The following is a 13,571-nucleotide window of genomic DNA, read 5'->3' as shown; positions in this document are numbered from 1 at the left end:
TAACAAATAATAGATGTTATTGGACTATCAACATAATTGAAATATCAAAATATAATATGTAATTAGTTTTTTATTAAAGAAACATCCTCACTCGTTTATTTGTGACCTAATATTGAAAGAGTAATAATGCATTCGATCTATATTTTTCAGAATGTGTCGAGAATTTAAAGGAGAATATCTTGTTTATGTATGGAGAAAATCTTCACGTTCTGCTTCTCGGTACATTGGTGGATCAAGCCGAAATGATGTAATGAACATTCTACGTATAGAAGAAAGAATAAGTTTCAAGATCATTTCTTCTGGCACTTACATTTTTCTTCTACAATCTTATAAATACAAAATTTTCAACTTTGTTCTTAAAAATTACTTTTGGATTGAAAGTTTTTTTACTTCAAAATTGTACAATTCAAAAGTTAAAAATAACTTTTAAATTACAGAATTTAAAACACTTTCTTTCTTGAGTTCATCCATGGCTCAACACAATTGCTTATATATAGTCATTTAGATAGAAATCAATTGCTAAATGAGTTTTAATCACATAGATAGAAATAATTTATTTAGGATTTTAATTTTAGAAATTGTATCTCCCTTTCTTTCTCTCTCTATTTCCCAATTGTCTTTTCACCTTCTTTCTATTTGTATTTTATTGTTCTTGATCAACATAAAACTAAACATTGAGATTCAATTCACAAAATCAATATTATACCGGTCAAATTGTGGTTAGCATCGGTGCTCCGAGTTTGTTCTTTTATCTAAATTAAGATTTAAACTTTATGATTACATTATGCGTGTCTAACTTTATCAATTCAATTTTGATTTGATATTTTAATTACACTTGTATATTTGGTTTAATGTTTGTCAATTGAATCCGTTAATTATTCAAATTTAAATATAATTTTCTAAATATTATAATAAAAAAGTCATAAATTTTGAATTTATGAATTAATCATTGTTTTAATCTTTTGCATTTTCTCGTGTTTTTTTTTTTACAATTTCAATTTTCTAAATTCTGAAATTTAATTTGTAAAAAAATACTAAAAAATAATATAATATACGCTGTCTCATAAACTTAAGAAAAAAAATTAAACATTTTGACTTAATAACATATTAAAAAGTAATTATTAGCGTGAAAAATATTCACAATAATAATATCAATATTTTTGTACTACTTATTTTTGTAATTAATTTTTAGTGACGAGAGACACTCCGTGATTAGTATCTACTCCATGTCTACGTTTCCTTTACAAAAGTAAAATAAATGATAATTACATAAAGAACAAGTAGTAAGTCTGTATTATGTTATACTCTTCAGAAATCAGTGAATTGTGTTGTTAATGTGAACAATGGATTTTTTATCATACAAAAAATCTCATCATATACTAAATAAATAAATTGTATTTATTTATTTTAATTTTAAAAAATAATTAAAGGTAATTAGAAAATCTCGTTATATTTTGTTATAAATAATGTCAAGTTGAACATTTTTTGATGTTGAACTGATTTCTTTAACGCTATGACTTACAAAACTAAAAAATTGAAAATCCTAAAGGACTTAAACTAGAGTTTAACTTCTATAAATTATTTGCGTAACAAATTACACAATGTCAACTAATTAGAATCACAATGGCTATAACTTTTAAAGTAACAAAAGAGCAAATAATCTTATCATGCATAAAACTATAATTCTTTATAAGACATAATTTATAATCAAATAATAATATTAAAAAATATATAATGTTGTATTTAAAAGGCCTTTAAATTGCATGTTACTAGTAATTTAAGAAAAATACATACCATTAAATACTAACTATATTTTTTTCTACATTGTTATATATGTCTCTTATTTCTATCTCTTTTTTTTATATTATTATATCCTGTTTTTAGTCAGTAAAGAATTTGGATCTTTCACATTTATAAAAAATAATGTCAATTAACTGTAAAATAGGAATTAAGCAATATGGAGACAGACACCCCCCTTGTTTAGCTCTTTGTCTTTTGCATTCTCAATATGAAGTGAGCATAGCTACCACCACCACAAGGATCGTACGGAAGAATTCTGTTAACAGTATCTTCCACAATGAATCAAGATGAACCTCCAATTGCCATTTGAAATTGCTGTGGAACACGAAGCAGTGGAGCTTGAATGGTGCCAGGCTTACCCAGTTGACCGCAAGCAGCCATTTGATCATCACCTCTACTAAGTCTTAAAAAGACTGTCAATCCTGCCCTAGCAATTGTGTTACGGAATTCAATCATCCTTTCCTCTTTGGTTGGTCTGAACAATGATCCACTGTGAGGATTGAATGAGATTAGGTTAATCTTGCAAGGAATGCCCTTCACAAGCTCGATAAGCCTCTCTGCATCTCCATCACTGCCGTAAAATATGTAAATCAGCCAACAAAATTACTTTTAACATATAATAAAGGTGTACAGTGGGGAAACCAGAAAAGTTAAATGTCAACCAAGACTTCTTCAACCATAGCAGTTTATCTTCATGATTCATAATGAAAATTAACAGCTACAAATAAAAAAGGAACAAGGAGATGGAACATATCAAACAATCACAATATTAATGAATGCAATGAATGCGGTGATTATATTAATAACACTACATATGCATGGTATGGTTGATGAGGGCAATGAATGCAGAGGATGAAAGGGCAAATGCTACCCTGAATAGGATGAAAACGCAAAGGAAACTGAGAACGTCTGAAAACAATACAATTTTAAGGTTTCTCTACAAATATTGTACAGAACATCGTGCAATCTAAAATTCATTATAACATTCCAACTCAAACACCTATGATTGTCAACGCAATTAATACATAACATATGTGCATATGACAAGACGCAGTGCTAACATACAAAGTCCTTTATGCACAGTTACAAGTATGAATATGATCCATTTCAAAATAGTTCACTGTCGTAAGTTTTATTTGCAAAAAGATGTCTAACCTGTCATTAATTCCTTCAAGCATCACATACTCAAACAGGACTTTGTAGTTCTTTTTGAGACGAAGCTCCTCTCGAAGTGTCTGAAGAAGCAAGTCCAGTTTATACTTTCGATTTATAGGCATGATCCAGTTTCTTACCTGACATTAGATTCAAATGTGACCATTCATTCCTCTATTGTATTGCTGTACTTGCCTTTTCATATCTAATTTTAAGGGTGATCCAGCAACCAATAACAGCAAAGTATTAAGTAATTCACCTCATCGGTAGTTGCATTCAAACTAACAGCTAATGCACAGTTAGATTCATGGAGGAAACGTTTGAGCTGTGGAACAAGCCCACTGGTTGAGACAGTGACTTTGCGAGGACTGAACTGAAGCCCTTGCTCATCCACCATTATATTTGCAGCTTTAATGACATTATCGATGTTATGAAATGGTTCCCCCATGCCCTAAAATATGTATAGCAGTTATTAGCATCCTATCAATAATAAGACATAGGATCAGGAGTTCTATTTAGCATATTCTTCCCCTTCCCATCTCTACAACCCACAACACAACATTAATAAGCATCAAAGAATTTATAGTGGTGTACTAGAAGCAGATGTCCATAACGACACAATTTTTAAAACCAAAAATATATTTCATTTTTCACAATACTAAATGGTTACAGAAATAGAATATCAGGGAGCTTTGGGTTCCATTTGGCTAAACAAAGAGCAAGACTGAGGGATAATTGTTAGCAATAATGATCCAAATTTCCGAACGGTATTCTAGGAAGAAAAGGAAGATAACAGATCCAACAGACTCATAAAGTCAGTTATATAAGCAGTTAAATCGGTCAGTCATGCAGTTAGAGGTTCGTTTGCAACAAATAGCCATGCAGATAAGTGATAGGTTTAGTGGCAAGGTCTACACTAGGAGAAATAAAGCAGAGAGGCAGTTATAACCTCCTGCAGTTATAACCTCCTGCAGACAAGACTAATATAAATAGTCTGTGTTTTAGGATTGGTGGGGAGTTTTTGAATTGTTTTGGAGTGTGGGAGATTAGGAGAGAAGGGGGTCCTCTCGAAAGACCTTTAAAGTTGTAAACGTTTGTTGTTACTGTTCTTGTTCAAGTGAAAGAACAATAGCCATAATAAGATCATACAAGGATTGTACATATCTGTCTTAGTCTGGACTTATCAATTGGTATCAAGAGCGGCGATCTTGGTTCTGTGGAGCACGACGGACAGGGTATGGTGAATACCAGAATGGAGTCAAGAATTGATGGGCTGGAAAGGATGATTCAAGATTTGGTTCAAGATCAGGGCAAGAATGAAAATGAACAACATGAGCGGTTTCAAAGACCGGAAGACATGATCAAGGGGCTTACGGTAGTGGTGGAAAAGCTTCTAATGACAATTCTGTGGTCAATGAAGGAAAAACAGGGGATGATGAGGATGTGATAGGGCACTCTGGGTTCTCCTCCACATGGAGAAAACTAGATATTCCAGTATTTGCTAGAGAAGAGGCTTACGGGTGGATTAATAGGCTGGAACGATATTTCAAATTAAAAGAAGTCAGTGATGAGGAAAAAATGAGTGTTGTTATGATTGCTTTAGAAGGAAAAGCATTGAATTGGTTCCAATGGTCGGAAACATGCAACCCCAATCCAAAGTGGTATGCATTCAAGGTAGCTGTGGTGCGTAGATTCCAACCGAATATGTTAAAAAACCCTTTTGAAATTCTGATTGGATTGAGACAAACAGGCTGTGTGGAGGATTATATTGAGAAATTCGAACAATATGCCGGTTTCTTGAAGGGAATTAACCAAGATTACTTGGTCGGTATTTTCTTGAATGGATTAAAGGAAGAGGTCAAGGCAGAGGTCAAACTGTATGAACCTGCAAATCTGGCTGAGTTAATGATGAAGGCCCAAATGGTGGAAGAAAAGATAAGGGTGACAGCAAAAACAATACCACCAGTGGTTAACAAAACCAACAACACTTACAAACCTTTCTCGGTAACCAGAAGTTATTCCAAGGAAGGAGGAAATTCAGTAGTTCTGGATGGCTCCAATAAAGGAAGAGGGGAGGGCAATGAAGTTGCGAGTATAGGTAGCAGTACCTCGGGAATGCAGCGGCCAAGAGGGGCTCCTTTTCGAAAATTAACCCAAGAAGAGTTGCAAGATAAAATCAAAAAAGGGTTATGTTTTCGTTGCGATGAAAAATTCGGCCCCAACCATATGTGCAAAAATAAACAATTACACATGTTGCTTATGTCGGAAGAGGAATTATCAGGATTGGATGCCTTGCCAGACAAGAATTCCAATCAGGCGCAAGAATTGGAGGACGAAGGCCAGACCTTGCAATTATCAATGTGTACCATGGCTGGCCTTACTACTAAGAAGTCTTGGAAACTGTGGGGATCAATTGGGAAAGAGGACATGGTGGTTTTATTAGACTGTGGTGCTTCCCATAATTTCATTTCACACGAATTGATATCTAAATGTGGATTACAACAGGAGCAGACTCGGCCTTACGTGGTCCAGGTGGGAGATGGGCACAAGGTACAGTGCCAAGGGAAGTGTACAAGGTTCATTTTGGATTTACAGGGCCTGAAAATTCAACAAGATTTTTTTGTTTTCACAGTAGGTGGTGCTGATCTGGTTTTAGGACTGGAATGGTTAGCATCTCTTGGCGAGGTGCGAGCTGATTTCAGGAATTTGAGGTTGACAATTGGTAAGGGTGAGAAGGAGAAACTTCTGGTGGGTGATCCCACACTGTCTAAATCAGAATCTTCCTTCAAATCCATGTTGCATGATTTGAAAAATGAAGAAGCATGTTATTTCATTACATGGGACTAGGCCCAAGAGGCATCAGGCATCATGGTTCCTACAGAAATAGTGGAAATATTGAAAGGGAATGAAGAAGTTTTCCATGATCCAGTTGGCCTACCTCCTAGCCGCACCTATGATCATGCCATCCATATTCAAGAAGGTGGTTCTATTCCTAACCTCAGGCCCTACAAGTCCTCGCACCACCAAAAGAATGAGATCGAGAGACTAGTGCAACAGATGTTGCAAGCTGGAATCATCAGACCCAGTATCAGTCCTTATTCAAGCCCAATCATATTGGTCAAGAAGAAAGATGGAGGGTGGAGGTTTTGTGTGGACTATAGGGCTCTCAATAAAATCACTATTCCAAACAAATTCCCTATTCCTGTTATAGAAGAATTGCTAGATGAATTGGCTGGGGCAACTACTTTCTCCAAATTGGATTTAAAATCCGGATATCATCAAATTCTCATGCGAAAAGGTGACATTGAGAAGACGGCCTTTCGCACTCATGATAGCCATTATGAGTTTCTAGTCATGCCCTTTGGGCTAACTAACGCTCCAGCCACCTTTCAGTCCTTAATGAACCATATCCTTAAACCATTTTTAAGGATGTTTGTGCTCGTCTTCTTTGATGACATTTTGATATACAGCCCTACTATGGCCAAGCATGTGGAACATTTACAGGAAATCCTACAAGTATTGCAGCAGCATAAATTGAAACTCAACCAAAAGAAGTGCAGTTTTGGACAGCAGAGTTTAGAATATCTAGGCCATATAATTTCCAAGGAAGGTGTGGCTGCAGATCCAAAGAAGGTTGAAGCTATGTGGAATTGGCCTGTTCCTAAGGATGCTAAGGCTTTGAGAGGATTTTTGGGGTTAACCGGCTATTATAGAAGATTTGAGCAAGGGTATGGTAAGACTGCCAAACCTCTTACACAATTATTGACTAAGGAGTGATTTCTATGGTCTGCAACAGCTCAACAGGCGTTTAACAGTCTTAAAGGTGCGGTTTCCCAGTTGCCCGTATTGGCAGTACCGGATTTTTCTAAATCCTTCACCTTGGAGACAGATGCCTCTAGCAAAGGTTTGGGGGCTGTGTTGTTACAGGAGGGTAGACCCCTTGCTTTTTGGAGCCAAGCTTTGTCATACAGAGGTCAACAAAAGTCTGTGTATGAAAGGGAGTTGATGGCAATAGTTCAAGCAGTCCAAAAATGGAAACACTACCTAATGGGTAGCCATTTTATTATCATTACAGACCAAAAAAGTTTAAAGTTTCTCACTGAGCAGAGGTTATTGACAGAAGAACAGTTTAAATGGGCTTCCAAACTCATTGGGTGTGATTTCGAAATTCGTTTCCGACCAAGCAAAGAAAATCAAGTGGCTGATGCATTATCTAGAAGAGAATATTTTAGGGTTGTGTCTATGTTCCAAACTGATGAATGGGAGACTTGGGAGGAAGAAATTCAGCAGGACGTTAAGTTGATTTCTTTAATCCAAGAATTGTTGGTGAATTCTAAAGCTCAGGAAGGTTATGAGTTAAGGAAAGGGAGATTATTCTATCAGGGGAAATTGGTGCTACCTAAGAAGTATTCTCGCATACCTTGCCTCATTAAGGAGCTGCATGAATCTCCTTTAGGGGCCCACAGCGGGTACTTTCGCACTTTTAAGAGGATAGCAGGTGTAGTCTATTGGGAAGGGATGAGAAGAGACATTAAGGAGTTTGTAATGCAATGTGAGATATGTCAACGCAACAAAACAGAAACATTAGCGCCAGCTGGACTTTTACAGCCATTACCAATTCCCACCCAAGTTTGGTCTGACATCTCTATGGACTTTATTGGAGGGTTACCCAAAGTCCAGCACAAAGATACTATTCTGGTGGTGGTGGACAGATTCACCAAATATGCTCATTTCTTTGCCTTGGCTCACCCTTTCACAGCAGTTGAGGTAGCTCAATTATTCATTAACGAAGTTGTCAAACTACATGGATTTCCTTCCACCATAGTTTCCGATCGAGACAAATTATTCTTGAGTAATTTCTGGCAAGAATTGTTTAGACACGCAGGCACCAAACTTAAATACAGTACAATTTACCATCCCCAATCCGATGGCCAAACAGAGGTTGCTAATCGCTGTTTAGAGACCTACCTCCGTTGTATGACAGGTTCTCAACCACGGAAGTGGCCACAATGGTTGCCCTGGGCTGAATTTTGGTTTAATACAAATTACAGTGCCTCTACAAAAATGTCTCCTTTCAAAGCTCTGTATGGACGAGACCCTCCGTTACTTTTAAAGGGCACCACCATTCCATCTAAAATCGAAAGTATTAATCAACTCCAACAAGAACGTGATGACCTATTACAGGAGTTAAAAAGGAACCTATGCAAAGCTCAAGAGCAAAATCGGGTGCAGGCTAACAAACATAGACGTGATGTGGATTATCAAATAGGTGATTGGGTTTATCTTAAACTGCAGCCTTATAGATTGAAATCTTTAGCACGCAGACCAAATGAAAAGCTCAGTCCTAGGTTCTACGGACCTTTCCAAATTGTCGAACGCATGGGGACGGTTGCATACAAGCTAGCTTTACCTGATCACAGCAGAATCCACCCAGATTTTCATGTCTCCTTGCTCAAACGCGCGGTCCAACCGGCCACTCATGTCCAGGCATTACCCACAGCGCTTACAAAAGAGTTGATATTAGAAGTTTACCCTGCAACACTGTTGGATACACGAATTAATAGCCAAGGCGACATGGAAGTTTTAATCCAATGGTAGCATCTTCCAAACAGTGAAAATAGTTGGGAAACAGCAGCAACCATCATCAAGGAGTTCCCTGAATTTCACCTTGAGGACAAGGTGAATCTTCATGGAGGGGGTACTGATAGGTTTAGTGGCAAGGTCTACACTGGGAGAAATAAAGCAGAGGGGCAGTTATAACCTCCTGCAGTTATAACCTCCTGCAGACAAGACTAATATAAATAGTCTGTGTTTTAGGATTGGTGGGGAGTTTTTGAATTGTTTTGGAGTGTGGGAGATTAGGAGAGAAGGGGGTCCTCTCGAAAGACCTTTAAAGTTGTAAACGTTTGTTGTTACTGTTCTTGTTCAAGTGAAAGAACAATAGCCATAATAAGATCATACAGGGATTGTACATATCTGTCTTAGTCTGGACTTATCAATAAGACAGTCAGTTTTTCGGAAATTCATAGAGATAGAAACTGGTACTAGAGCATTCCATTTATCTCTTAGCTGCAAAAGAACAGTATAGGTGGTGACACCAAAATTGCAATGTTCACTGCAGACTAGTGCACACAGCCATCCTGCATGAGTGCCAAGGGTGCAACGTGTGGTGCATGTTAATATCCAATTGCTAGGAATGAGAATTTTGTCTTATATTAGAAGTGCAGAATTTCAGTGTGGAAATCATAAGGTCTTGGGTTCTCCAACCAGTCTTGCCAGCTCTTGTTGTGTGATACACCCAAGGTTCTTATCAATACTTCAGAAGCAGTTTCTGGAAACTCAATATAGTGTTGGGTGCTGAGACTCGAAATCTCAATATGACAACACAGAAATTCTCTTTCTATCTCTACCTCTCTGCATACTGCGTGAATTCTCTTATTTTCTAGGTACCAGTTTCATAAAGAATCTGAAGAAGGGTATCCAAACTTTTAACTAGAAGATTAGAATAGTACAGCTAAGAGCATGTTTGGTTATCCAGACTTTTAAATCCATGTTTAAACACCAGAAACAAATTCTTACCTCTCCATTTCATGTAATGGACCTATGAACATCCATTTACAATAATACAAACAGGTTCACTAACATGCTCTATATTGCTGACACATAAGAAACCATACACAGAAGTACTTTGGAAACCATTTGGAAAAGTGAAGGCCTATCTACAACATTATTATGGATACGCAAAGACAATTAAAAAAGAAAGGAGCACATTGCTTGCACTATAACATGAATATATAAAAAAAGTCCACTTGCACATTGAAATAGAAACCATGCTTTAATTTCAAGGATAAGAGACATAGGTATCGTTATACTGAGTTGTCAGCATGGCAATAAACAAAATGCACATTAAATGCGGTCAAAGATCTGACAGACCTACCATAAAGACAACATTTGTGATGGAGCCAACTTCATCTGTGAGCAAGCGTCTGGCAGAAACAGCCTGCTCTGCTATTTCTGCAGCAGTAAGATGTCTCCTAAGACCCATTCTGCAAAAATAATAAAGCATAATAAAGTGCATGAAAAGTAAACCATAACCATCAAATAGCCATCTTCAGGGAAAAATAAGACTTACCTTCCAGTATAGCAAAACTGACAATTCATGGCACACCCAACTTGACTTGAAACACATACAGTAGTCCTACCTCGGTCACAAGGTATGACAACTGTTTCTATGACCAGCCCATCATCCAATGTGAATAAAATCTGCAATATCCTGTGAGTTTAAAGTCAACAAGAATACTCTACAGAAACACAACCAGATATAAGCAAGGTATGCAAGTAACTATGAAGCTATAAACATAAACATAAATAGCATCCAGGTTTCATATCATTTTCTAGCTAGATTGATTGAATGATGAAAATTATGAAAATAAAACAGAGAAAGATCAATTTAACCTTTCTTGTTCCATCAGATGCTGTGTGAATTTCTTTCAGAGCAAGTGCCTTGAACGCGGCATTTTCATTCAACATTTTCTTGAAATCTTTATTCAATCCTGAATAAGATATAATAAAGTTACTAGAATTACTAGTCAATTCAAATTATTCAACTCAAAATTCATAAGCAAAACTTCACTTTTCACCAGGAGGGTCTGAAGAACTATGCTTACAAACATTATTTTCTGACGTACCAAGTACAAACATTATAAAACAATAGTTTTTAACCCCCTCCCAAATACATACAGCATTAAATGAAGAAGAAATAACCTTCCAACTCATCAACATGTTGGGCCCAAATGTTGTTTCCATACATTCGCTTCCATAACATCATGGCCTGCCCAGGCCTGTATCCATGTGAGTAAACCCATTTCTGTCCAATGATAAACCATTAGCAATAAAATTTGGAGTCACATGCGGAAACTTTTTGTTCATGAGCTATTCAGAATGAAACTGATGAACCAAAAACAGGGAATCCGACAAGGGAACTAAAACAAGTTCAAATCCTGGTGACTTCCGTAAGAAATAACTAATTGCGGGTGTATCTAGTTAGAACGTGAGAAGTAAGAGTTAATCTTAATCATATATGAATGATTAAACGTTATTTTAGTTAAATGTTGCATACAAATATTTACTCCGCTTCCACTCTCATCTCTAACCTAATACACATCCATAGCAATAAACATCATATTTATCACATTTTATTCAGATGTTAAAGAGCACAAACATTTTTCAACGTGTAGCATAGACATAATGTAGAATTTTTAAAAATAATTAGTAAAACGTATTCAATGTTACTTATCCTGTCACAAACATAAGAGAAACCAAAAGTAAAATAATTTAAATCCTCTAAAATAAAGTACACTTTGAGAGATAAAAGCTAAATCTGAAGACTGATTAGAAAATTAACTGCTGGAATTTTATCAACATCATGATTTAGTAACGATTATATACATACATGTATTGTATCATAATATTAAGGGAGAACAGTCATTTTAGTGTGTAATTTAACCTCACTGGGCTGGCTGAGAGTACTAAAATTAAAATGCTTTCAGGAAGTGTAATTTGTGTGTCACTTTAGTCTTGCCGCTAGAAAATCTTCCTTAAAGTTAATATGTGTGTCTATATCACATATTTTTTATTACTTTGATCCTTGAATTTAAGGACCTACTGTTATTTTAGTCTCTGAACTCAACAACTTACTTCCAGATGTTTTAGTGTACAACAGTACCTCTGAATTTTTAATTAAGTCACTCAAATGACAGTTGGAACTAGAGACTAAAATGACAAATTAAAATGAATGTAGAAAGGTTAAATTTCAGAACCAAAAGAGAACAAACGTGGTGATGCAGACGCAGAGGTAAATGACATACTAAATTACATTTTAAATTTCATTACCATTTACGCTATAAACATGCACAGACTTTTTAAATAGTTAAAAAGAAAAACATACTTCAAGATCAGGGTAAGTCATCCCTTTGAGAAGGGTCTTCGAACCTTGACTTGAAATTCCAACGCCATCACCATCTCCTGCATCAAACACACGTAATGAACTAAAGAGACAAAAAGAAAAAAAAAATAAAGTACACAAAGCAAGAGAAGGATTTATGCATTTATTTAAAATTAGGGAAAGAGTAGTGACCGAAATCAGAGAGGTTGTGGTGGTCGGCGGTTAGAGAAGAAACAGAAAGGAAGCGGCGTAGGCGAGGAGAGAGAAGAGAAAGAAACGGCGACGTTTTGGTGAGGGAGAAGGAGAAGTGATTGGGTTTAGAAGATAGGAGAAGAGTGGAATTTGCAACTGCTCCTATAGCCATCACGCACCTCACGCTCAAACTCCTCCTCCAATACAATCTTTCCCTCTTAGTTATTTGTTCTTTCAGTACTATTTTACTGAAAATTATTTTGAAATCATTTTCAAAAATTAAAATAAAATATATTTTTAAAAAATAATTGGTTCAGACCAATTTTATATTATCAGTTTAGCTAGTTTCAATTTTGTTACCCCGGGAATTATTTAAATTGCATAAGATAAAATTATAATTTTGCTGATAATAACATTGATTATTATTAAAATATAAGACTTTTTGCAAAGGCTAATAAATATGAAAAATTCAAAATACTAACGTCATAACTAATGAAATATAAGTGCTATTGCATATATATGTAAGGATAAAAGAGTATTAAAAAACAGTAAGGATAAATTTCTAAAAAAAAATATGTTCACCACATCAAAATTAGTATCACTAAAAAAAACTATCAAATAACTAATTTATTAATTAGAGAATAATTTAGAGACCAATATCTTTTGAATTTAAAACATAGATAGCTAATATTAGTGACTAATTTAAAAATCAATTTATAATTGAAACTATTTTAGTGATTGTAAGCCCCATTTTTTAGCTTATAAGTGTTTGGACCTGGCCTTTTTCTTGAGCTCAATGCCAGCCCATTAGGGGACCCCTAATATCCCCTTTCCCGCCCCAAACCTTTTCATTATGCTCTTTTCCAGAATTGTTCCTCTCCCTCGCACTCTTTTCCGGTTCAGAGGCTCTAATTTTGTCTTGGTTCTCCCTAGTACCTCATTCTCGACTCTGTGTGTTTGCTTTCAGTTCCTTAGCTTGCTTCAATGCCCTGTTGCTCTTCCTTGGGTTACCATTCTATTTGCTAGCATTTTCCAGGTAAGGGAAGCTAGGTTTTAACGTTTTAAAGTTATTTCTGCATGTTTTCGGTCTGTTCTATGTCTTTGGTGCTTGAATAATATTTTTGATCGTGTGAAACTAGCTTGCTTGCATTTTGGATGTTGCTTTGAGTTGTGTTTCTGCCCTGCACGTGAGAATAGTGACGTGAATTGATATTCTCGTCCAAGCGAGCTCATTTCGCCTAGGCGAGAGTAATAGAAGCTCGCCCTGGTTTTGCTCGAGCATCTTGCTCAGGCGGAGAGTTTTTGTTTTGAGCGATGCATCATCTCGATCAGACGAGAACGGCTCTGCTAGCACTTGAGGAAACCAGTTGCGTCCTCTGCGCGAATCCTTGTTCAGGCGAGGGACTTTAGTTTTGGGCGAGTGACAATCTCGCATAGGCAAGAAGGTCTCGCCCAAGAGAGAGCTCATAGAGTGTCACTGTAA

At 36.2% G+C, this 13,571-nt stretch overlaps 1 protein-coding gene across 1 annotated transcript; it reads right to left on the bottom strand.

The window, feature by feature from the left end:
- Positions 1-1,877: 1,877 nt before the first annotated feature.
- On the bottom strand, positions 1,878-12,298 carry LOC114175372 (dual-specificity RNA methyltransferase RlmN). Its single transcript, XM_028060147.1, has 9 exons — positions 12,089-12,298; positions 11,900-11,976; positions 10,717-10,819; positions 10,408-10,505; positions 10,085-10,215; positions 9,890-9,998; positions 3,212-3,403; positions 2,956-3,092; positions 1,878-2,371 (listed from the first exon to the last, which is right to left on the bottom strand). Exons 1-9 carry the CDS (start codon positions 12,258-12,260, stop codon positions 2,083-2,085), a joined length of 1,308 nt encoding a protein of 435 aa, XP_027915948.1. The 5' UTR covers positions 12,261-12,298; the 3' UTR covers positions 1,878-2,082.
- Positions 12,299-13,571: the final 1,273 nt, after the last annotated feature.

The sequence above is a fragment of the Vigna unguiculata genome, chromosome 3 (assembly GCF_004118075.2).
Source record: "Vigna unguiculata cultivar IT97K-499-35 chromosome 3, ASM411807v1, whole genome shotgun sequence".
NCBI classification, from domain to species: Eukaryota; Viridiplantae; Streptophyta; class Magnoliopsida; order Fabales; family Fabaceae; genus Vigna; species Vigna unguiculata.
The sequence above is the reverse complement of the archived record's forward strand: the minus strand, read 5'-3'. Positions and strand labels throughout refer to the sequence as shown.

Bases quoted from the DNA above. Each gene is read 5' to 3' on its own strand.
- LOC114175372 (XM_028060147.1), bottom strand. From the start codon at position 12,260: ATGGCTATAGGAGCAGTTGCAAATTCCACTCTTCTCCTATCTTCTAAA. The intron at 11,977-12,088 runs GTCACTACTCTT...TGTTTGATGCAG, and splicing joins CCACAACCTCTCTGATTTCG to GAGATGGTGATGGCGTTGGA. The intron at 10,216-10,407 runs GTTAAATTGATC...AGGATATTGCAG, and splicing joins CATCTGATGGAACAAGAAAG to ATTTTATTCACATTGGATGA.